The sequence below is a fragment of the Hydractinia symbiolongicarpus genome, chromosome 6 (genome assembly GCF_029227915.1).
Source record: "Hydractinia symbiolongicarpus strain clone_291-10 chromosome 6, HSymV2.1, whole genome shotgun sequence".
Classification (NCBI taxonomy): Eukaryota; Metazoa; Cnidaria; class Hydrozoa; order Anthoathecata; family Hydractiniidae; genus Hydractinia; species Hydractinia symbiolongicarpus.
In genome coordinates, this window is record NC_079880.1 from 22,957,082 (window position 1) to 22,980,662 (window position 23,581).

The 23,581-nt window shown below is 33.1% G+C and overlaps 1 protein-coding gene across 1 annotated transcript; it reads right to left on the reverse strand.

Annotated features, from left to right (window-relative positions):
- Positions 1-1,005: 1,005 nt before the first annotated feature.
- LOC130647652 (Golgi-specific brefeldin A-resistance guanine nucleotide exchange factor 1-like) lies at positions 1,006-23,521 on the reverse strand. Its single transcript, XM_057453594.1, has 37 exons — positions 23,145-23,521; positions 19,931-19,997; positions 19,328-19,459; positions 18,594-18,712; positions 18,367-18,475; positions 17,878-17,938; positions 17,564-17,621; positions 16,849-17,068; positions 15,999-16,565; positions 15,646-15,730; positions 15,082-15,217; positions 14,796-14,894; positions 14,502-14,594; positions 14,238-14,339; positions 13,787-13,961; positions 13,227-13,447; positions 12,622-12,824; positions 12,262-12,385; positions 12,032-12,154; positions 11,640-11,722; positions 11,405-11,468; positions 10,707-10,879; positions 10,397-10,496; positions 10,009-10,185; positions 9,694-9,761; positions 9,175-9,298; positions 8,706-8,777; positions 8,347-8,462; positions 7,607-7,681; positions 6,924-7,309; positions 5,870-6,505; positions 5,202-5,392; positions 4,496-4,597; positions 3,833-3,946; positions 3,206-3,361; positions 2,698-2,860; positions 1,006-2,333 (listed from the first exon to the last, which is right to left on the reverse strand). The coding sequence occupies exons 1-37, from the start codon at positions 23,244-23,246 to the stop codon at positions 1,882-1,884; spliced, it is 6,048 nt and encodes a 2,015-aa protein (XP_057309577.1). The 5' UTR covers positions 23,247-23,521; the 3' UTR covers positions 1,006-1,881.
- Between the last annotated feature and the right edge of the window lie 60 nt (positions 23,522-23,581).

Genomic DNA, 23,581 nt, shown 5'->3' on the forward strand with positions numbered 1-23,581 from the left:
GCTGACTCAGCAAAATTTGAACTTTTTTTGTCAATTTTTAACATGAAATATCTCCTTAACTTCAAATCGTGGAATAGAAAATTATGCTATCTTATCAAAACATCTTAGCTTGATTTTCGGCAATTACCGCACAATATCACAGTGAGTTAACAACTATTCAGTGCCGCTAGTAGCTTTTGATGGTGACTTTTTCTTCCAGACTTGCCCATGGGAAGTACATAAAAGTTCAAATCGGTACGAAAAATTGCTAAGGATGAGAGTCTTGACTATAAGTCACGTTGTAACACTAACTTTAACCAGTTATTAATTTTGAAAATCATATATTAAACTAACTAGAATTTCAAATTAGGAGGAAGAGACGTAAAATTGGAATACACCTTTATGATAATTCAATTGTACACGCGTTCCTACGGCTCTCCATCGTTTTACAATATCGGAAAAAAGGAGGTAAAAATCGTGTTTTTATGAGAGTTTGTTAGAGACAAAAGCGTGTTTTCTCCAGTTTTTTAACTTCCGTCGTATCAATTTCTTTCAAATTTTCAGGAAACGTTAATAATAAGATACAACTTATGTGTACTTTTCATTAATAAAACAAAACGCGGCAAGAAAAGTTATCACGAAAAAAAGTTCTTTCTCCTTAATAAACCCTTATAAGTGTGATGTTTACCTCCTCCGATCGCAAAATAAGCTGCGATGGAGTGTTAGTTTTCCCAAATTATCGTAAAGGTTATTACGGTAGCTTAACTTTTCTTCAATTAACGAAGAGCCAATTTTTAAATTACGAAATCTAAAGCCGCGAAAATGCCTTCCTCCAAGGTAGTCCATTTCAAGACAGGCGAATTCTCGGACTTTTTCTCCGCATCCTCAGGGTTTTTTTCTAATGGCAAAGCCGCTAGTACTTAATTGAGGGCCTCAATCTCAAAAAGGCAAGAACCGCAGGGGACAAGGTTGGGACTTTTCCAATCATTCTAGCTTGCTGATTTGAAAATAAAAGATAACAAAAAATAATAACGTTCCATCTGTCTGGATTTCATTCCAGACAGATTACTAATTCCAACTTTAAAATATTTTAATTATAATACACAAAATAAAACACTATATTCGCTTTTTTACACAATGGTGGAAGGGTCAAAATTAACCTGATTTAGTAAGATAAAATCTCTTTCGTTGAGCAGGAAAGGAAGAATTGAACATTCTCTTTGTTTCTAGGGAAGGGATTCTCGCATCTGCGATGGAGATGTCTTCACGAAAAGCGTTTTAAAATTTGCAAGACCTGGGTTGATTGGGACAGGGTACAAAGAAATAGAAAAAAAAACAATGTTCTTATTGTGTCCCCTATAAGGAATAGGAAAGAAGAAACTATTTTGTACTATGATCTACGCATAAATTGCGATTGATAAGCATACGTTGTGTTATAGCAGACATGGTGACACATAAATCTAATAAATTATAATGAAATGTATAGAAAAAATGTGTTATTCTAAGATCAGTTAAAATTTATAAGTATTGCAACAAGTAATAATCGAGACAAAGACAAAATAACAGAGACTGACACTATATTTTCACTTGATGCATCGTCTGCTTAAAAATTAACATCACCATAATATTCCACTGAAACGCAATTTTGTTACTATATATATTAAGTACCCCCGTGTGTGATTCGTTATACCAGGTAGGCATAGAAACACTGTGATATATTCAACTACCGATAACTTGAACACTAAGTTTTAATGTTTTTTCACCCCTTGAACCCTTTTTTAAATTTCGTCATGAAAATCACAAGGTCCGAGTTATCAGAAGTTGATCGTGTCTTGTCATAACTAACACGTCGATTTCGGCTTTGCTGTACCAAGTGAAACACAGACACCCCAAGTTGGCTGATTAAATGTCATAAATATTACTCGCCAGTGCTTTCTCAGGCGACGACAGCTCCTCAGGGATTTCTTTAACTACGTCGCTTGAACATTTCGTCTCTTCCTCAGATTTTTCAACGTTTGTTTTTTCCGGCGACGTTAGCGTCGGTTTCGGCGGCAACAAGATCGGTATTGGATGGCTACCTTGACGGTCATGGATCGCATGAGCGCTACCCGGAGGACTCAGATGAGGTAGAGGCGCAACTAACTTGATATTGAGGTTCGATGGCTCGTCAGCAAACAATAAAGGACTTTCCGCACGTACAGAAGACAAACATGGAGATGACGGCGATTTTACAGGCGTAACGGGCGAGTTAAAAGTTGGCGGGGTGACGACAGGCGCAACGTTTGTTTGCACTTCTTCTATTGAGGAGGATTGTGTAACTATGTCTTCTGTTTTAGGAACTGCTGTGTTAGAGGCTACAAAAATAAGCAAGTTAATGTTAAAAGAAAATAACTTTCAAGAGAAAACAATAACGAAATTTTCACGACGTTAAAAATCGCGAATTGGTATTTAAGGTCACAAAAAAAGAGAGAGCAGAGGGATTTCACAATTAAAAAAGTATAACAAAATAAATTTTTAGGAATGTTTCAAAAATTTCGCATGGCATGATTTTCTGAATGAGAAATCTGATTCCAAAATACGTAAAATTTTTAAAATCACGAAACTCGCTAATAACATAGGTATTACCAAGTTTTATGAGATAAAGGAGAGATCAAAAAACGTTTTTTACGATAGAAAGATAAACAAGACGCTTTTTTTTAAAAAAAAAACTTTACTCACATGAAGGTGTCTTTCGAGCAATTTCCTCTTCGGTATGAATCGTCATACCACCTGGGGGATCTGGATCGGGTGGCGATGTCACACGACGAGAAACTGGTGACTGGGTTGCTAATAACTCATCGCGTAGATTTGGAAGAAAGCAATCAATTCTTTCCCACGTCACCTGGAAAAAAAAACAAATACAATTTAATTTTTTTCGCTAGTTTTCTCAAGAGTTCTAATGTTTTCGACTTTCATAAGAAAAAGTCGTGTGTTTAAAAATTAAGATCATAACTTGAAAAATTCCGAGCTCCGATCTTTTTGGAAAAATGTAAAGAAGGAATGATGGACGTAATATTTCTCTTTCAGTTGCTTTTACACAAAAATGGAGCAGAACTTTTCACTGTATATTCTTTAATGAAAGGGTGGATTTTTTCATCAAAATTTATCTTTGTTCTTTTATCCTGCTTCATCTTATAGCGTCAACATATTAACCATCAACGACAATTGAAGATAAAAGTCACGTTACCTGCCACAGTGCGGAGTATTTTCGGGATTTGCTATCTGCTTTTAAGTGCTGCGGTTGTGACTCTGTATTGGGGTCGTTGTCATGGTGATGTTCAAAAATACCGGCAGTCGACATTACCAAAAGCATGTTCTTCAAAGATTCAGGAATAGCTTCAAACTAGTAAAGAAAAGTAGCATATTTTTGAACTAAAAACAGCTAAAGAAGATTATACCGGTTTATGGCTTTGCGGTAAAGCGGTCGCCTCTATTGCAGAAAGGTGTTGAATTCTGACCCCGACTGAGTCATGCCAGAGACTATAAAAGTCCGAATCGATTCTTTCTGCTTAACGTTCAGTATCAGAATAGGATTAATATCTTAGGCGGTTGTCTAGTTAAGCGACTGTTGTGCTTGCACGTCTTTTGTACCTCAAATAGGAACTTTAAATGCACTAGGACCCTTTATCATGAACCCAATAGGCTATACTGAAGAGGCTAGCAATAACAATAAAAGTCAAAAAAACGTAGAGAAGGATAAAAACCGTTATAACTTTAATAAAGAGCAAAAGTAAGGGGAAACCAAGTTTTGACCACCTTGCTTACACCCGTCAAAAATATGGGTACAAGTTTTTCGCTGACATCAGAAACTTACCAGCAAGTCACTATTGTCAGCATGCATGTATTTGTCCATGAAGTCCAGAATAGTCATCCATAACGCGGTGAACGTTGATAACGAGATCAGTGTATTCAGATGTTGGAGAAACGCCTAAATAAAAAGAAAATCTCACCAACTCAATGAGGATATGTTCTTTATAAATATAAAGTAGGAAAAGCTATTTGTTATCATCCTGGTCTAATGGACCTGGTTTAAATGCAGGATATTATTGCTGGTATGTTGAGGTAGCAACAGCTCGCAGTATTTTCATTTCGCTTACATGTCAAATCTTAAGACTCCTTACTATTTGACTGCATTTTTTAGCACGTGCGCACTTTAACGAAAGTACAATGCGAAGTGCGCGCGAAAACAAAAAAAAAACACGTCAGCTTTTTCTTCGCTGCAGCGAAAAATGCAGTTAAATGAAGACGAGCTGTTATAATGAAACTCACTTAGACTGATTGATGACATTACTTTTTGCACTACAACAGAAGACCAACAGGCCGGGGATTTAACGACATTATTAGTTTTGCACGATAAAAAAGGTTTCAATCGCAGACTGCGCCAACGTTTTCAAAGCCAAGGAGTTGATATGCATATAGAAGTACCATTAAACTAAAATTATATCCTTTTGTGACTGGCTTAGAGAATCTTTTTTACCTTGCACAGCAAAGTTGCAGCTCTCATTCGCGTTTCTTCTAAACCCATTGGATCGACTTCCGCTGATACTTCCAATAAGCTTGCTAACATCGGGAAAAGCACCTAAATTCAAACAAGGATTTACATTAAGATACATTACTAAATATAAGTTTGATGAAATTCTCTCATAAAATCTTAGTTATTAATATTTAACATTATCGTCATTATTTTCGACTTAACGTCCGTTTTTCCATTTTCCATTTTCAAAAATACACCACGTGCAACCCATGCTGGCATGGGTTGCACGAGGTGTATTAGGCTGTTAGACTGTTAGTTCTCACGTGAAGAAAATTACATTGATTCATGCGGGCTACGAGTGGCTCATTGGTAATTTTAATAAACAAATCTAGCCGATATCATTCATCATCAATGACCATTTGACGACAATCAAAGAAGTATCTTACTTTAAATAATTGATTACTATCGGTTAAAAACAACAGAAGCAACAGTAAAAAACCATTGAAATGTTTTTTGTGGTTGCTGATGTTGATGTTTCAATAATTCCCAATTTTCATTTCATATCAATGCCAATTTAAAATATACGTTTGAGGGAATATGTTTTCCTTAATGATCGTTTACGCAGCAATTAACATGATAACCTAATACCAAGAACTTTTGCTAATTACTTCGGATTTAGATTTTAAACATACGCACAAACAGCCGTCACCTGGTTGAAACAGTTTTCCCATTCCGTTGCGGTTAAAGATTGTAAATCTTCCGCCAACATAGCTCTCTGTAACACAGTCAAAGCTGACATGCGAATTTCGCGACGAATATCACATCCCAAGCGAGCGATTCCTTGTAACAAAGGGCACCAACATTTCACCCATAATAATGACATCTCACAATCTACGTCACCTGAAAGGAAAGAAAGTAGGTTCAGTTAGCTCCTCCTTTTGCGCTAAAATTTAAGAAACCGCACTGGTGTAAAAACAAAGTTGGTAAAAAGAGAAGTCGGAACAGCAAATTAGACAAAAGGTTAAGAATATTCTACGAATAAGCTATCTTGAAAAATTGCTTGCATCCAAAATAGAATATAGGTAAAAAAAGACGTAGAAGCTTGTATTCAGATCTTGATTTAAAATGTCTTTTCCCAGGTTTCATTTGATGTGTTTTCCCTCCACAAAATGCAGTTCTCGGTCTGTCAGTTGAATTAAACTGCTTAAACAACAGCACCTTAGATTTTTTCACCAGTTTGCATTCTCAGATCTTTCAATCATAACTGTGCTAAGAATATGCTAAGAACATATTAAGATGAATTTTTGAAGTTAAGAATATTCATGTTAAAACGAAAAAAACACTATTTTTACTAAAAAAAACGTGTAAAAGTCATACCTCTAAATGTGCTTGGTAACTGATCGATACTCTCTTTGCTGCTCCACCTTGCTTTTACTTCAGCTTTTTGCTTCTCTGAAAACACCTCCCAAGTCATGTTTCCCAAAATCTTTGAAGCGTTTGTATGCAGTGCGTACATCAAATCAAGCAATTGCAACGAGATTGCGTCATAGATGTTCCCTGTGTTTTCGTTAAATTCAGCTTCGTCTTCGCTACGAGGCGATTCCATAACACCGCCCTTTTTACGGCTCGCTAACGGTGATGTGCTTCTCTTAGCCTTGGATTTTTTCACGAGTATGGGATGCTTTTCTAGTTCAATCTGATTCAAAACAGTCTCTTCCAGTCGGTATTTCAATCCGCCATTACTACAAGCTTCACCGAAAAGCAACACGGCATATATACATTGAAATAAGTTGAAATCTTTCACGTGAGCCATATCACGCACGATGAATCCAATGGAGGACGAAGCTTTTATGAAGACCTTACAGTCGTGTTTATTTAGTTTTTCTTTGAATGTTAAATCGTACTGATTCACTGGTAGATCGTCGTCCTCGTTTTTGTTGATGAGTAACCACTGTTCTCCAGTCGGACTTTTAGACTCGTCGTCGTCTTCTTCAGTTTCATCTTTAGAATCTCCTGTAAAAGAAATGTTTGAGTGTTATCTGAGATAAGGTTTAGAACTACAAAGAGAATGACAGCAGAGTGAAAAAAGTTGCTGCCAATAGGTGGTTTTAACAATAATAGCAAGGTTTTAATGGAGATTCAGGGTAACGGCAAGGTCTGGGCAGAGAAGCTGCTTTTAAATCTTATCCATGATTCCTATCTCATTTTACCACAAGTCAAAAAGAAAGCTGCTCGGGTAAGTAGGGCTACACACACACACAAAACAAAATGGCCACAAGAACAATATTTTAAAAAAAGATTAATAACATTCATTTATTCTTTGACCGGACCTTAAACAAGTAGATTTGCCAGATTTTCCCTAAAATACTAAACACTGCAGAAATCCTTTTCTGTTTCAAATCCAGGCAACAAGCCTAGGGAAATATTTTACCTCGATCCATATGTTCACCAGTCTGGTAAGTTTCGCCTGTCTCAGTATCTATCTTTTCTTTCTCCTCATGAGGTGCGTACAAATCGCCAGAAATCAACGTCAAACAAGGTCCAGGTTTAACGATGGGCGGGCTGGCACCAGCGCCAACCACCTGCAATATTGTTAGAATGGTTATCCAGTCCCTCGAGTATTGAATATTCGAAGCGTTCGTTCGAATTAGTTCGTGCAAGCCGTAGGAGATTTGTTTAGAACAGCTCAACAGAACGTGAGGATGCATCATAAGGAGTATACGTAATGTGATCAACACTTGTGCCGAGATGTCGTCACGTCGGATGAGACGGATACAGAGACGCAATAAACCGACGACAGCTCGCTCCACAAGAAAACTAAAATTGTGAAACAACAACAATATTGGGTGGAAATTCACACTCACAAAATGGTTCGATACGGTTCTTATCTAATAAATGGACAAGCACCAATTGTTAACAAAAAAAAATTGAAAAGCGAGCAAAATACGTACTGGCGAAAACGTCATATCATAAACACAAAATGTGTAAATAACACCGCCGCCAGTCAGTCAAACTTGAAAGGATGTGAGAAAATGAGCGCTTTGCAATACAGTAAGTCCTTCCTTCACAACTTCAATCCGTTTTGTCAAAAAAAAAACAAAGAACGAAGCTCACCTGTATTTTGGTGCACTAATGATAATGTTTGACAAATGATCTTGTAACGATTGCCACAATAATGATATTCGATCCCTATAAAACGTTGGCCTCATCAATACTATGTTGACACTTTCAATACTATGTTAACACTTTCAATACTATGTTAACACTTTCAATACTATGTTAACACTTTCAATACTATGTTAACACTAACGTGGCTTTAACACTTTTGTTACTCTAACTGTAACAAAAAAAGTTTACTTGTATTCATGTATCTCAAAATATTTGTATCTTAAATATTTACTTCTACCGTGAATTCTAAATTTCGACAGATTAAAAAGCCACTAGATTTTTAAAAAATCGCTGCATGTAAAAATCTTCAATGTAACAATGGAAACAGTCCGAATAAATTCGAGTGATTTTACTCGTAAGCCTAAAACTTAGGTCTTGCAAAATTAAATTTTCCATGAACAATAAAATTAAACGTTAGAAGCTAAACGTCGTCCCATGAACAGAACGTATGAATGTCGTTATTAAAGGAGTTTTTATGTGTTCTTAATCTACGTTTGCTACAGGAACAACGAATCCAAGAATTTTTAGTGATATCGGTTATCATATTCTGCATTTTTTTGGCCATCGTGAGAATTCTTGTCAAAAAGTCGCGTTTTTCATATTAAACTAAGAACATGATTTACTTTTAAGGACGAAAAAAAGTGGAGAAGAGTTGCAAAAGTAAAGAAATGTTAATAATATTTTACCTGTTCTGAAGTGCAACTTTGATGAGAAATTCCAAAAAGAAAACAGCCGCCTCTCCATCGTAGGGTACATCTGTCGATTCATAAGCATGTTCTGGCTTTGATGCAATGATCAGAGACTAGAAGAGAGAGGGGGAAATGTAACTGTTTAAAAAATACATTTTCTTATTTTTACGCCGTTCAGTAATTGTTTGCAGAGTTTCATTGTGACGCTGGAAAAGTCTGGCGCTAACTTAGAACTAGCACAAAGAGGACCTAAAAGGATCTTAAGCTCTTCATCAGATGATGAAGAACATAAGAAACGTATTTTTTATCTTATCCATTTCAAGTGCTCTATTTCTCGTGAAAAAATTAAAAAATACCTTCACCAACTCTTGCAGTGATTCAGGACGAAGAAATTTGCTTTCTGTAATAATATTTTCTGGGTGACATTCCTAAAAATACATACGGTCCATACTTAAAATGTTTTCAAATGAATAGTTTTTTCAGTTCCAGATCCCTACAGGATAGGCAGTCAATTTATTTTAAAATATATATATATATATATATATATGGACTGCGCAAATTCGTGTGTTTCTAGGAAGCTTTCAGAGTTATTAGTTTTTTTGCCACACAAAAAAATAATGTGGAAATCCTTGTTAAAAGCATAACTTTTCTTTACTTAAAAAACATGAGAAATACTCGATTAGTAATAATATGGGCTGGTTAAGCTTGACATAGATGGTGCAACAAGCAGATATTGCAAGGAGAGCGTCTACGGTTCTTTCTTCGTCACCAAATGTCAGTATATACAGTTCCCTAGAACTTCTGATTCATCAAACTTAAACATACCTTGATGCAGCTAAGAGCTGTGTCTTGTGCTTGTTTATCTTCAGCAGTCAACACAGATGCACTTGATGGATCAGAAGAACCATAGAAAGAGAAGAAGGCAGCAAACATGCCAGCATTGTCTTGTCTGAAAAAAATAAGTAGAAAAGAGTGTAGCTGCCAGCGTTTAAACGTGGGTGTTGAATATGCTCAATTTGACTCGTCTTTACTCTGAAGGATACAGGCGTTGCCTTTGCTGCCGCCAAAAAATTTAAATATGGCCACCGAGATACTAAATTCTAGGAGCTGCTGTCAACAATGGAAAGTGGCCTTAAAGAAATTCTCTGTAACACTTGGCTTCGATGCCTGTACTCTGTTTTGCAAAAATAAAACAAGAAACAACTTTAATTTAGTTGCAACATTTAAATCCTGTCACCCTTTCTTTGCATTTAAGATTTGCATTCATGAAAATTGTTTCAACTACACTCAACTTTAAATTCAATTTAAGAAAGATTTTATTCACAAAAGTTACACGACACATACTTTGGTGCAGGACGTGGTTCTTCTTTTATTAAACTGATCTTACCACTCTGCTCAACAAAATCATCCACCTAAGCCAAAACAAAAATACGTTGGTTAAATTAAAAGTTGAAAAATCAAATATTTGCTTGGTCAATACTTTTTTCACCAATCAACATTCTATGGTGATTTTATCAAAACAGTAAAGATGCAGAAACTAAAACTCTGACCTTTATAATAATACTTGTACTCTTATTTTGTCTGTTCGCGGATTAAGATAAAGCAATGCTGTGAAAAGCACAAACTACACTACAAATACAGTTATAGGCGGAAACATACCTCAGTAAGCACTTTGGGTAACATTTTCCCTTTTAACAACTGTAACATACACACAAGTAAATTCTGCCATCCTTCTCGTAGAATATCACCTTGTTTGTGTGCGAGAGCAAATACAGTTCGCGCACTCAGTTGAGACTTGATGTTACCACCGAATATTACAGGAAGGTTATCACTAGGCTGAAACAAAATAACAATAAAATAAAGAATTTTTTTGGCTAGTATTATCTTTTACACCTGAAGGTGGTGGTGCTAAATGCTAACATTAAGCAGGCTAGCAAGATATACCATGCGTGTGATCCTCTCTCGCAATATGCTCCAAAATAGGAACCAAACCATAGGTAACTGTAAACATTATTAAGAAATTTAAGTAAGTAAACAAACAAGTTACCTGTCCTGTTACGAGTAGACTTGTAAATTTACATAACGATATCAACAAGTTATCAAACACCTCTGACAAATTGTAATGCGCAGATATTGTTGCACATTTTCTAAAAAACAATAGCAAAATCAGTTTGCTGAAATTTCTGTTATGCTGTTATGCTGGTGTGAAGTATGTTTAACTAAGCCAATCTAATCTAAACATGCCTAAATAAATAACTGTTTCGTTGCAATAGCATTAGGGTTTTGCACAATGACATAGTGGTAATCGCTTATATAGAAGCATAAAATTTTAAAAAAAATCATCGAAAGAATCATACCTAAATCCCTGAATTGATTTTTGGATGTTCATTTTATCAGAACCATTATCATATACATATGACAGAGCCGCAACTGTTGGTCCCCACACAACTAAGAAAAGTTCTTCGTCATACGTTGCGGAATTAACATGAGTATACACAGAAGCTGGAGTACGACTTCTTTGTATTAACATCTAAAGAAAATATTTGTTACTATTTTTTACAATTTTATTTAATACATAAGAAGAGGTTATGTCTAGTTAGATGGTTGGAATATTTCCACGATTTTCGTACATAAAGTGGGAGCTATAAATGCACTGCCTTCAAAAACATTCTTTGTTTACAATTTTTATGTCAACAAAACGTTAGACAACAACAGTATAGACTCTTTGTCTAAAAGGTACATTTTATTTTCTATTAAACTAGCCATTAGGCTGCGGAAAACTCCCCGTATGACAGCCTGTCATACATTTCCTGCATCGCATCTTTTCCTGCCTGTCAACACAAAGTAACACAATTTACTTGAACGAGAGTTATTACTAGGATTCGATAATGACGTTTTTAATTATCCTGGTTTTTAAATTAATATAGATTATTAGAACTGAATTTTTTGCTGCACTGAATTATTTGTTAAAATAATTTAAAAAAGACACTTTTTCAGATATAACAGAAATTTTCAAAAGGTTACAGTATTCTTGACATCTAAAACCTCTATTTACCTTCCACTCATATGCTTCTTTAACTTTCCCAGTACGTTCTGCAGGCATAACAATCTCATTTGTCCTGTGAAAAATATAACTCGTTTAAATCAAACCTTCAATATAACCAACACCTTCTTTCAAAGAGCTCTTTCATTTAAAATATATTTCACATTAATACAAATCTACACAACCTTGACATCATTCAAGGACCTTGAAAAACTTTTGTTGGGATTCATAACACTAGCAAACTAACCTGATGTTATCAAATATTTCTTCTAACAGCTCTGGTGGAAAATCCTCGCCACCATTAGTTTTGCGAAGATTTCTTTTGAAGTCCTGTGTTAAAAAGGTAAAAATTAAGATTAAAAAAGGTAAGAATTACATATACTTGGGCTTACTAAATCTTTCTTTCATCTTTAAAGATAAGTATTGAAAACGTAATAACTCTAAATACAATAGTCCCGAAAATTGCAAAAAAATATTGAAAATTTTAGCTCTTCAGTCCCAAATTACCCTTTCTAACTAACTCACTGTACTGGCATATACAACATATTTTCTCAAAAACACGTAGGCACTGAACTTTTACTGTGATATCGTTCCTAAATAACTTCAAGTACTTAGCATTTAAAAGCAGTTCAAACCTACATTGATATCCATTGACTTCTGTTGCTTTACGTTCTTGTTATGTTGATCGACATTCAACATGATAACAGCATACGCCAATGTAAATGCTGCATCTGTATTTTTGTATGGTGTTGGGTTGATTTGCTAAAGAAATAATGTGAAAACTTAAAAATGTTTTTTCAGGAAGATTGTGGTTCGTGTGTAGCAAAAAGCACATAAAAATATATTATATTATATTACATATCACATACGTAATACTTGTTTGAAAACTCTTCTAATATCAATGAGATAACTGGACTTTCACCAGGTAGTCGAAATGATTCCAAAAAACTTCGAAGTGCTTCGTCAATACGTACATTTTGCATTTCAAATGATCTACAAGGACAATAATATATTACTAGTCGTGAGCATATGGAAAATACACAGGAATTTACCCATCAGAATCACCCATAGAGATTAACCTGTTACTACTTTTAGGTACCATATTTAACTCACGGATGATATAATATAGACTAGTTGTTGACCCATGGAAAAATGTGCACAGACATTTTAAACACACAAAATCTGGCTATTATTATAAGAGATTGAGATTTTTAGAAACAAAAAAGTACCTCACGAAAGCTTCCAACACCTTGATATTCTTTCTTTCTCCTATATAATCTCCAAGAGTTTTCTTATCAACACGTTGATTCTTTTTAAAGAATTGAACTAACTCATCTGGCTGCAAGGGCGTGGACAGCAGTCCTTTTTCTTGTAAATATTCAATTCCTTTTTTTGCCTTTTTATTGAATTCTTCTATGCCATGTGACAGTAACTATAAAAAATAAGACCTTAAAGAGAAACACAACTTACCAGCTTTTAGTATACCACCAAGCATACCAAGGAACTGGATAAACACTTAGCTACAGATAACTTATTGATTTTTTACGAGAAAACACACAATAAAGACAATAATGCTGAAAAGTAGTCTTGTCTTGCTGCTGGCTCAGCAAAATTAATGATTTGGTTTTATTGCAGCAATTGGAAATACAAACCATAACATAAATATATAAAAAAGAGGAACAATCTGACAGTTTAAAAAGATGTATTAGAGTTGCATGCCAGTGCAAACACAAGCTAACTGTATATAGGGTTTAAAACAAAAATTACTTTACATGGATAGGACACAGAGGGTAAATCGTATCATGCAAGCAAAGCTAAAAACTACAATGGCAACCTTTTTATTTTTCTTCTGCATTATAATATCTTCTTTTGTAGGTGCTGACGTATTTGCTTGATGATGAAAGACTGAATTTTGTTTCGATTCATCTAGCTTATCTTTATTCATCCCACCAAGTCCCATTCCAAGCAGTTTCTTTCCAACTGCATAACCAGAGGTTGACAATGCTGTGTGAATGATATCATTTTCCATATCGTCAGGTCCCGATTCATATTCCGCTAGATAAATTAAATAATAACAAAATAACATTAAATAATAATAAATCAATAACATTTATAGCATCAATTAATTGTATATTTTACAAAAGAATACGCAAAAAAATTATATTTGAACAAAAATGTTCTTAACAGTAATTTTGGGCCTAAAATTATTCATTAAAAGAAGGAAGAATAAGAATTATAATAAAATAACCATCTTGCTCAATTGCCTTGTCACCAAACTAGAGTATTCATCACCAGGCAGATGTACATTTTTTGTTAGTTTAAATCTCTTATGGTTATCACTTACAGGATACTTGTGCATTTTATGCCTTTTTGTTTTCATATAAAGAAACACACCTGTTCTTTCAGAGGAAGAACTATGTGAACGTTCTTTGTTTTCTTTCACAGCTAGAGTATCTGTGCCTGTTCGCCTTGTTTCATGACAGTGCTCTTCAATCTGATTCACAATTGTCAATAAAGCATCAAGAGCAAGTAGGTTGACAGATGACAGATTGCCAGGACGAAAAGCATTCTACAAAATTAGAAATTTAAATTGCAAATCTTAAAAACAAAAGTAAACAATACAGGTTTAAAATCAAGCTGCATTGTGTGCAAATTAAATTGTTTTATACTTTCAAACATTCATTGTCATCAGTTTAATGTCTGTTTTCTGCGCAAGCATGGATTGAACCAATCACATAGAGAAACGGATAAACGTTTGTCACATAGATACGAATAAGTACAGATTCAAAAAACACTAAGTTAAAACACGAGGAAAAACTTGTTTGGTAGCTAAAATATGTTTAACCTTTGAAAGTGTTTTGCATAAATCTTCTAAGCAGTTGGAACTATGCAGATCACAGTCAAAGTTTACATACAATTCTTGCACCAAACACGGAATGTGAAACATCTAAAAAAACATTGTGAATAAAAGCAATGCTCTGAGAGGGACTGCAGCATTTAAAATAGGTGTTTCATACCTGGTAAAATAAAGCTATTTTGTCACAATAAGAATGTCATGGTAAAATGTGACTTATATCTAATTCAAGATTGACAGGGTAGTAGAACGCACCTGGTTAATGTATTCAAGTGCCATTTCCCTTTTCTCATAAGGTACAGTTAAATTTTCTAACATCAGGATATCCATTAACTTTTCAAAGAAGCGCTAAAATAAAAAGAAAAAAAAAGGGGTGAGACTTTTATGCAACTTTTACATTCTGATGATGGCCTTTGGAATGTAAGGTCAAAATATCAATTCAAAAAAAACTTTTTCAACTCTGATGCTTTTTAATAATGTTGACGCTTTTGATTATAATATTTACCAACTTTTACGTACTATTAAAGAAATCATAGACAACGACCTCACCTCTTGCTGAAACTTTAGACTTCCTCTAAGTGCTTCAAATAACAGAAAACTAAGTCTCATTGATATAGAGAATAAAATGTGAATATCACATTGTAATAGCTAAAAAAGAAAGCAGAATATACACTGAAAGAATAATGTAAGCATCACATTGCAACAACTAAAATGCAGAACAAAACATATACTTAAGAACAAAGCAATAAAGTCAAATTTAGAAGTCATAGCATTCTAAAATCTGCAAATCAGTAGATACACATGGACAAGATACTGTTAAATCTAAACAACTTACTGCAAATATGTTTTTACATAAATCATCTTTAATCAACTGCATCAATGAAACAAAATGTCCAATATGGGATGCTCCAGATTCTAATGCAACTGTAAGCAGTGATAAACCTATATGTATCATGGTGTTCGTGTTATGCCTGTTAAAAAAAAAGAAGAAAATTTAGAACACAAAAGAAGAATGTAAACTACTTCAATGTTATCATTTACTGCAATCATGGACAAAATATAATGAAACAAGACAGCTAATTTTGAATTTTCCTTTCACAACATTCGTTGTTTTTATATTAGATTCGCACATTTTAAATTTTTCAAATTTCATTGTATTGATCATTTGACACTTTTGGTCGTGTTTGAAAAATGATGGGAAAACTGCCTTTTGTTTCATTAACCTTGTTAGAATTTAATTGCAGTGGCTATAGTAAAAGGCATTCACTGAGAGTATTGCCCACTCTGACATAAATTATAACCAATCTGTACTTTTATAAATACTGATGCTACCCTTTCACCAATGTGACACAGAATAACAAGTAACTAAACAAGTACATCAAAAATTATTTCAACTGACCGGTCATGTGGATTTACCAGAGTTGTAAGAAATCGAAGTAATTCCCGCACACATGGTAAGCCATATGGTACTAGAGGACCATGACCTAAAAATAAAAAAAGATAAGGGTGAAACACCCTGACAATGTTTACAGAGTTTTGTGATGGTGATTCAAAGAACATTTTAATTTTGCTTAAAGACTGTGGCTTTCATGTTAAGGAGTTTACAAATTATCTTGTTGTTGTTGTTGTTGTGTCAGACAGTAAATTGATCAAATCGTGTGTACAACAACCCCTGATGTTTTTATATTAAAATATATCTAACGGCAAATAGGTGGAGATTGGCAAAGACCACTAAATTTTCACAATTCTTACCTTCCTTGTGTCCTTCTTGTGGAGTAAACCTAACACCTTGCTGGTTCACATATTCACTATTTGCTTGGGTGTCCTGCTCAACATGCTTGTTTGGACTGCCAACGTCATTTTCTGTTTTTACAGAATTGGTAACTGTTTCTTCAACATCCATGGAATCCACACTACGAGCATCCTCTTCAGCATAGTGCAGTGAAATAACACCATGGTCTTTAAAGTTTTCTAAGTTCTCGTCTTTCAATTCCTCATCAATTTTTATGTCCTGGTCTGATTCTAATGACTGTAAACTGTCCGGTACACAAAGTGCATTAGATTTACTGTTCCTTTCTGTTAGGGCAATATCCTGTCCTAATATGTCTAACCCTTCGCTCATGCTTTTCATTTTTTCAGGGTCAATCTCATCGAGTGTTCGTTCTGAATTCGATTCTTGTTCAGAATCTATATTTTGTTCATTATTTTCGGTCTTTTTTACAAATTCAATGTCATCACAAGTTAATTTTTCAATGTTATCAAGAAGATTTTTTACTTCTTCAACTTCAGTTACATTATCAACTTCTGGTGAGGTAATTTCTAAATGTAAGAGGTCAAATTTAAACTTTGCGCAATACTTAAAGTTTAAAATAGGGGCGAATAAACAGTCCTGTGTATAACGGAAGTCAATTATTCGGTAACTGAAAAAAATAAAATGAAGTTATTCTTTCTGTTAAATCAATATTTTTTACTACATTAAAGGCACCAAATTGCAAAACTTAAGGATTCTGAATCACTAGTATTTTTCATGCTCAGTATTGGCTCCTGACCAAATGCCTATAAATAAAAAAAGATAATAAACACAAACAATTTTTTTACTAACCAATTCTAGAAGACTCAACACTGGTTGTTGTATTTGTAGTAGTGGTGGTATTCTCAGGTTCATTAGTGGTTAATTGGGATTCAGCAGTGGTTGATTCAGGTTCAACTTGTTTTTCTTGTCTCACAGTTTCTTTGGAATGCCGATGAGATTTATTTTGTGACCTCTTAGATTTTTTGTTTCGATTGCGCGTACTTGCCAATGGACCACTCCGTTTAAACATCTAAACAGAAATAAAAACTATACATAGCGTCAATCAAATATGTCACGTTTACATCGTCAAGAAACGTGTTTCCTTTAAATTTTTGGGGTCAGCTCGTTGGTTGCTGAGGGACCTAAGTTAATGATGTGATTTAACAACACCATACTGGCATCCTGAACCTTACTTTGATCCTTTGGATCATATTTTCATATAACACCACATTTGTAATTTCTATCACACAACCCATTTATCAACCATGCATGTTATGCATCGCTTCTGAGCAGAATTTTTCCACAATTTAACTGGGAAGAAAAAGTTGCTAACCAAGGAAAACTGTTTAGAAAATGAATATAAGTTGCTAAGAAAGTTGCTTTAATTTTTAACTCCATTTCAGGCCTCAGCAAATACAGTTGTGCACCAATAATAGTCAATAAACACTTGAATCGAAATACTACATTTGTTTCCTTCTGTCTATGGCAGATCAAAATAAAAGGAAAAAAAATGAATACAATATACTTTTCTAATATGAGGAGCAGACAGTTGATTTTTAAGATCTTCTTTGAACTGAGGAAGTCTAAAAAAAAAGTAATGATAAACAATAAGGGGGCTTACAAATCAGTATGTTCACAAGTGCCTACAAAAATTATTTAAGTCTATAACCACTGTACATCAATAATCTAGTTGAGGTATATTTCTGTTTTTCTAAAAATGTATTAACGTGAATAATCAGAAAATAGAGTGGCAACAAACGGTTACTAAATGCATAATACATCCTTATATTTATTAAATTTATACCCATGGGTTAAATATTGATAAGGTAAATTCCTTACCGCAAAAACAATAGTTGCACCATGTCAATTAATGTCTGTTCCGCAGTTCTGCGAAGCAATTCTAAAAGAAACCGCAAGATGTTTATAGTTAACAAGGGTTAGTAAAAAAACTTGATTCTGATTGATTGTCTCTGTATAAGAGATGCATATTTATTCCAATCTGCCCTATGCAATATAAAAATTGTAGCAATGAATGTTTGTGAATCTACTTTGAATTTATATTTCATAACTTCCAACAGTTGTTGTAAATTAATTAAAAGTCTTAGTCTCACTTGAGCCTTCGAAAATCAAGTCAGACTAGGTCAAATTATAAGTTGCCACCTGAGTGCCAACGACTTACTTCAATATTCCCAGGAAACTATACTGAATACTGTATAGAAATCTACTGTAATTTTTAACTCAATAGTTTAAAAAAATTTGAATTTTTTTTTGAATTTAAGCTTATTCAAAATCTTTTGTTTTTGCTGACTAATTAAAAGAAACACATACCACTCAGTCTCATTTCGAAACATATTCTGAAACATGACTGCATAATCTCACACACTGATTCGTTTGTCATGTGTACGCCAACAGGACTGAGAAGAAGTGTTCTCAACACCTATAATACAAACAAGAATGATCATCCCTAGTGCTTTACAAGTTTTTTAAACAGATATCTAAAAATAAAGAGAAAATCAGATACGGCATACACATATTATAAAAGAGTAAGACTGTACCTGTAGTATTTTCATTAATACAACTTCATCACTGCTAGGATCAGTTCCAACGAAGCGAGCATGCGTAACAGCATCTGCTAAGTTGTCAATACCTGATCCAGCACTTTCTGTAGACGGATCTAAAAATAGAAGTTTAAAATGCTTTCTTAGACATTTAGAGCAAACATCACTGTTGTGACACAACTATATTTATAAATATACAGAATAAAGCCAAATTCACTAAATGTATATACAAAGAATCATTTGGACACTGTTGCAAAAATACAAGGTAGACAAATCCATTTAAAAGTGCACTTACTCAGTACAGGTTGTCTTTCACATTAAAATTTGCATTATTTTTTTCGGATTTCAACAACTAAAGGCCTTTTCACATTACAGCAATATATTGAAGATAATCAATAACTATTGCCAGAATTGTGAAAACAACTTACAATATATTGTTAAAAATTATAATGAAAAATGTTAACAATATTTGTTAAAACATATTGCACAGAAATTCCTTTCGCTCCATAGGCAGGTTTCAGTGTTATTCTGGAACTCAAAATAAAAGAATCTAATTAAGCGAAACATAAACAAGAAGTTTGACAATACATTGTGGGCAACATTCTACACAATATTGCAGGAATATATTGCTGTAATGTGAAACAGCCTTAATAATTATTTCTAATATCCCGTGATAAAAACCTTTTAAAGACAATGAGATACGCAGCCTTTTGTATTATTTTAAAACTCACCAATAAGGCCATATGACAAAAACTTGTTTACAGAAGACAAAGCAACTCCTGTGATAGGACCAGTGGTGTCTTCTGAACGAATAACTTCCAGAAATGGTCCCAGAAAGATATTGACATCAATATCATTAACATCTAAACGTAAAAATGCTGTAATTAAAATAAAATCTGTACCTTCTGTACTAGCATGTGTTATAAATGCTATAACTGATTTCAAACCTTAAATAAAGTAAGCAGGAGCAAAACCTTCCTAACAGTCCATGATTCACAATACACTTGTTTTTGTATGTTCCATCTTTTATGTTACAATAACCAGGCCTTGGAATTTAACCATAGCTTAAACTAGTCTAATGTCTGCGCCTGTGAAATTTATGCAAGATCCAAAAGATAAAAAGCTTGTTAGTGCAAAAGTTTCGTTTCTGTTTTCCTTGTTGTGATGGTGCTCATTTTTTGTGAAGCTAAACTTATGATGGTGTCATCATCTTTTTTTACTTTTGTTGTCTTTCCTTGACAGCAGAATTTTATTATCAAAATTTCCCCTCGCACGTTTTGATGGCTGAAATATTGTAGTTATCTTAACTATTTCAACACATCAACGAATCCTACCTGTTTTGTCTTGCAGTGTTTCTTTTAGTTGAGAAAAACTGTTTAACAAAGGATCTTGAACATCGTCCTAGAAAAAAATAACATAAAATTTCCATTATCTCACAATCTAATTAACTAATATAATTAATATTTCATTTCTAACATACATTTTTTGTAAAAACATCTTAATTTTGGCTAAGGTTATGCATGTGTTTAATTTTGTTTATTTATTCTTTTTTGAAGGAAATAAGGCTAAAATTATTAATTACACTGGAACAATCTTTAAAAACCTTAAAAAGCGACCTTTTTAAAAAACAATCAGTTTTCTCTTTTTAAATTGGAAACACTTTAAATGTTCTTAAAATGAGGACAATTGAATCGGAACCTAGCCTTTAAACTTTTACCAAAATATCAGCTTAGATAATCTTATAAAACAGGCTTTAACAAAAAAAAGTGTAAACAGTTGAGTAAGTAAAATTCTTCAACTGAACCACCCAACTGACTAAGCAATGAAAATAAAAATAACTTTTAAAATTCTCTGAAATTTATATATAATCTAGATTTAAATTTTAAAAAAAAATTTGGATTGTTGCATTACCCAAACTAGGACTCAAACATTTTCAGTTCATAATCTGTAAGAATGGGAAGAAAGGTGTAAAAAAAGGTGTAAAATCTAATTTTATAGTCTGAATAACAAACAAACAAAATATCAGGTTCTAGATGTAAAAAGCTTGTTCACATGTGCTTGATACAAGTTGTAACTAAGGAAATAGTAAATTAACAATAGGTTCACAGAGCTTAAATTCAAAATTTAAAGCTTCTTTAGTATTGCATCTGCAATTTGCAGTTTATAAACAACTCACATTTTTTTGTAGAAACCATGTCTTATAACAACAACAGATAATAAATCTAATATGATCACAGAAAACACGAAGCAAAAATAGTTTGCTTACACCGGGACAAGGCTAAATTTTTCTTAACACAATAAATCAAACAACAAATATTAAAATATATTTTAGTTTAGGAAGTAATATTTTGTATAATGACAGAATAAGTTTATTTAATAAGTTTGCCAAAATGAAAGTAATAGGATATAATTTCATTTTCGCTTTTTAAATTTCAAACCAATCGCTTTTTTTTACCGAATAATTTTTTTATGTTCTATATCATTTGCAGGATGCATTATAACAAAGATGGGAAAAGGAAAAAACAATTTATAAAGTTTCCTAATATGATATAATAAAACTTTTTAAAAAAATCATAACGTATATATATTTGGAACAGGAAAAACAAATTTAAGAAGTACATTACCAATATTCAATCAATTCTAACAAAAAGCCAATATATATTATTTTGCAATGAAAATAGAGAACAAACTAACGTATTATAATTTCAGGAACAAGGGTTCTTTTTTTGTCATCAATAAATAAATAAATACAGGGGGCATTTATTTAAAGCATCAAGCTTCATTTAAAGTGTGTATAGTTTGGGATACAGGGTAAAAAAATTCTGCTCACAGTAGACAACAATCGGAGTTTAAAAGTGTATAAAAATAACCTTTTATATTTTTAGTTTGTTTTTTAAAGATCTGTGAAAAAACAATAAAAATTAATTGAAGTCATGGGATTACAGGCAAAAACTACCTCCCTGTCTGCTCTTAAACTGATTGTGAAATTGAAATTGAAATTGAAATCCATTGTTTAAAACCACAATTTAAACATCCAGAAAAGCTTACTATACAAAATCATGCCCAGTGCTTGTGTTTTTCAGGATAGAATATCATGGTGAAGTTTCATATTTAAAAAATTCAAAACGAAAAAAAAGAATGATATTGAAAATGAAAGAAATAATATTTTTGTATGCTAAGACAGGCACAAATACATTTAACATTTCATCGAAAATTGTAAATTTCCGATGTTGGATGAAATGGATGCATTTAAGTTACATTAGGAACGAAAATCTTCGGAAGGGAAAACTTTCAGATTTTTTTCTGTCTGAAATTTTTTCCTTCTGAAATTTGTGTCTGCCAAAAGTTTTTTTGTCCAAAAATATTGGTTTTTTTAATTTTCTTAAAAAGGACCAGTGCATATAAATTATTTATAGATTAATCAGAAAATCAATAAAAACTGCAATTTTTGAACTTATATTATTTTTGTTATTTTCACATTTGGCTGAGGTTAACTATAAAGTTGGATCCTGAAGACCCATTTTTAGATCTTGATTGGATATATGTACATAAATGCTTCTAGCATTCTTTTTATGTCATTTCTGCAATCATTATTTTTGAAATTTGGTTAAAAATCGTTCAAAAGACTTCCCATACATTTTTTGACTTTATAAATCTTGTCCAAAAATTTTTCTGCTTAAATAAAAAATTGTGTCCGAAAGTTTTTCCGCCAAAGTTTTTCTGCCGAAAATTTTAGTTCTTAATGTAACTCATAATTTTTGGAAAAAGAAAAATCGTGTTGGATGATGTTGGATATAGTTTGACATTGGTCAACTTTACATCCAATACTTTCTCCCTCATCCAACAAAAATTTCATGTTGTATGCATTTGAGAATCATGTGTTTTTCTCAGTGTGTTGCATAACTGTCAAATTTTTGATAATTTTTTCAACCTTTTTTAATAATGGAATTTTTTATGGAATGTTTTGTAAACAAATCTGCAGTAGTATAAATAAAATTTGTGAACAGTGGGAAGAAGAAATAAGTCAGCATGGCAACCATTATATTGAAACACTTGTCTGTCTTCGATCATAAATTCTTAAATGATATTCGTAAAATATTTTTCTTTGTATATATATATATATATAACTTTTTTTCCGTTTCACCCAGTTTTTTTAGTATTTGCCTGAGTTACTTTTTTATCATTGAAACCAACAACTTTGGCTAAAGTTGCATTATGCAAGTCTTTAGAATTTTAAAGATCTTAGATATTTAGGTTTATGTTAAGAGATTTAGGTTTAAATATTTCCATATGACCATTGTTATTGATGACATAATAATAATGTAAGCCCCATCTTGCTCCACTGCGATAGAAAATGAAAGTATCCTAATTCTGAAATTGCGTATTGCTCACAGTTGTTTCACTATAATAAAACAGTGGACAAAATTAAAATGGCTTCTTCAGTTCTCTTTAAAAAACTTTATTGGCTTCTCAATCCATGTTAATTAACTTGTAAAAGAAATGCATGTTACTTTCCATAACATGCCAGGACAGTATATAAATTTATACCTGATGAAAATGACCACCACTCCATCTGTTGTTCCTCCTTAATGCTGCTACAACATGGTTTAACTCTCCTTGGATAATATATACACCATTTTTTGGAATCATCTCAACATTTAGTCTCCCGGTGTCTAGCTATAGCAAGCTATACTTGCTTGACCTGGATCTGATTGTTTGATTTTGATTTGTTTAGCTACAATGTTTTTACGAGATGCAAATCCCTGCTTTTAATTTTAATGAAATATAAAACAGGTGCTGAAAACTTTCACAGATTTTACCAACATTTTACTGACATTTAAAACATTACAACGTGTATTTTAATTTACAAATCTAGTCGTTGTCAGTCCTTCTGTCATGTCATCAGCTGCTGCATACAACAGTGTGTAACGTCACAAAAATTACGTCACGCACTTTTACGATACCTATTTATATTTCGATACATT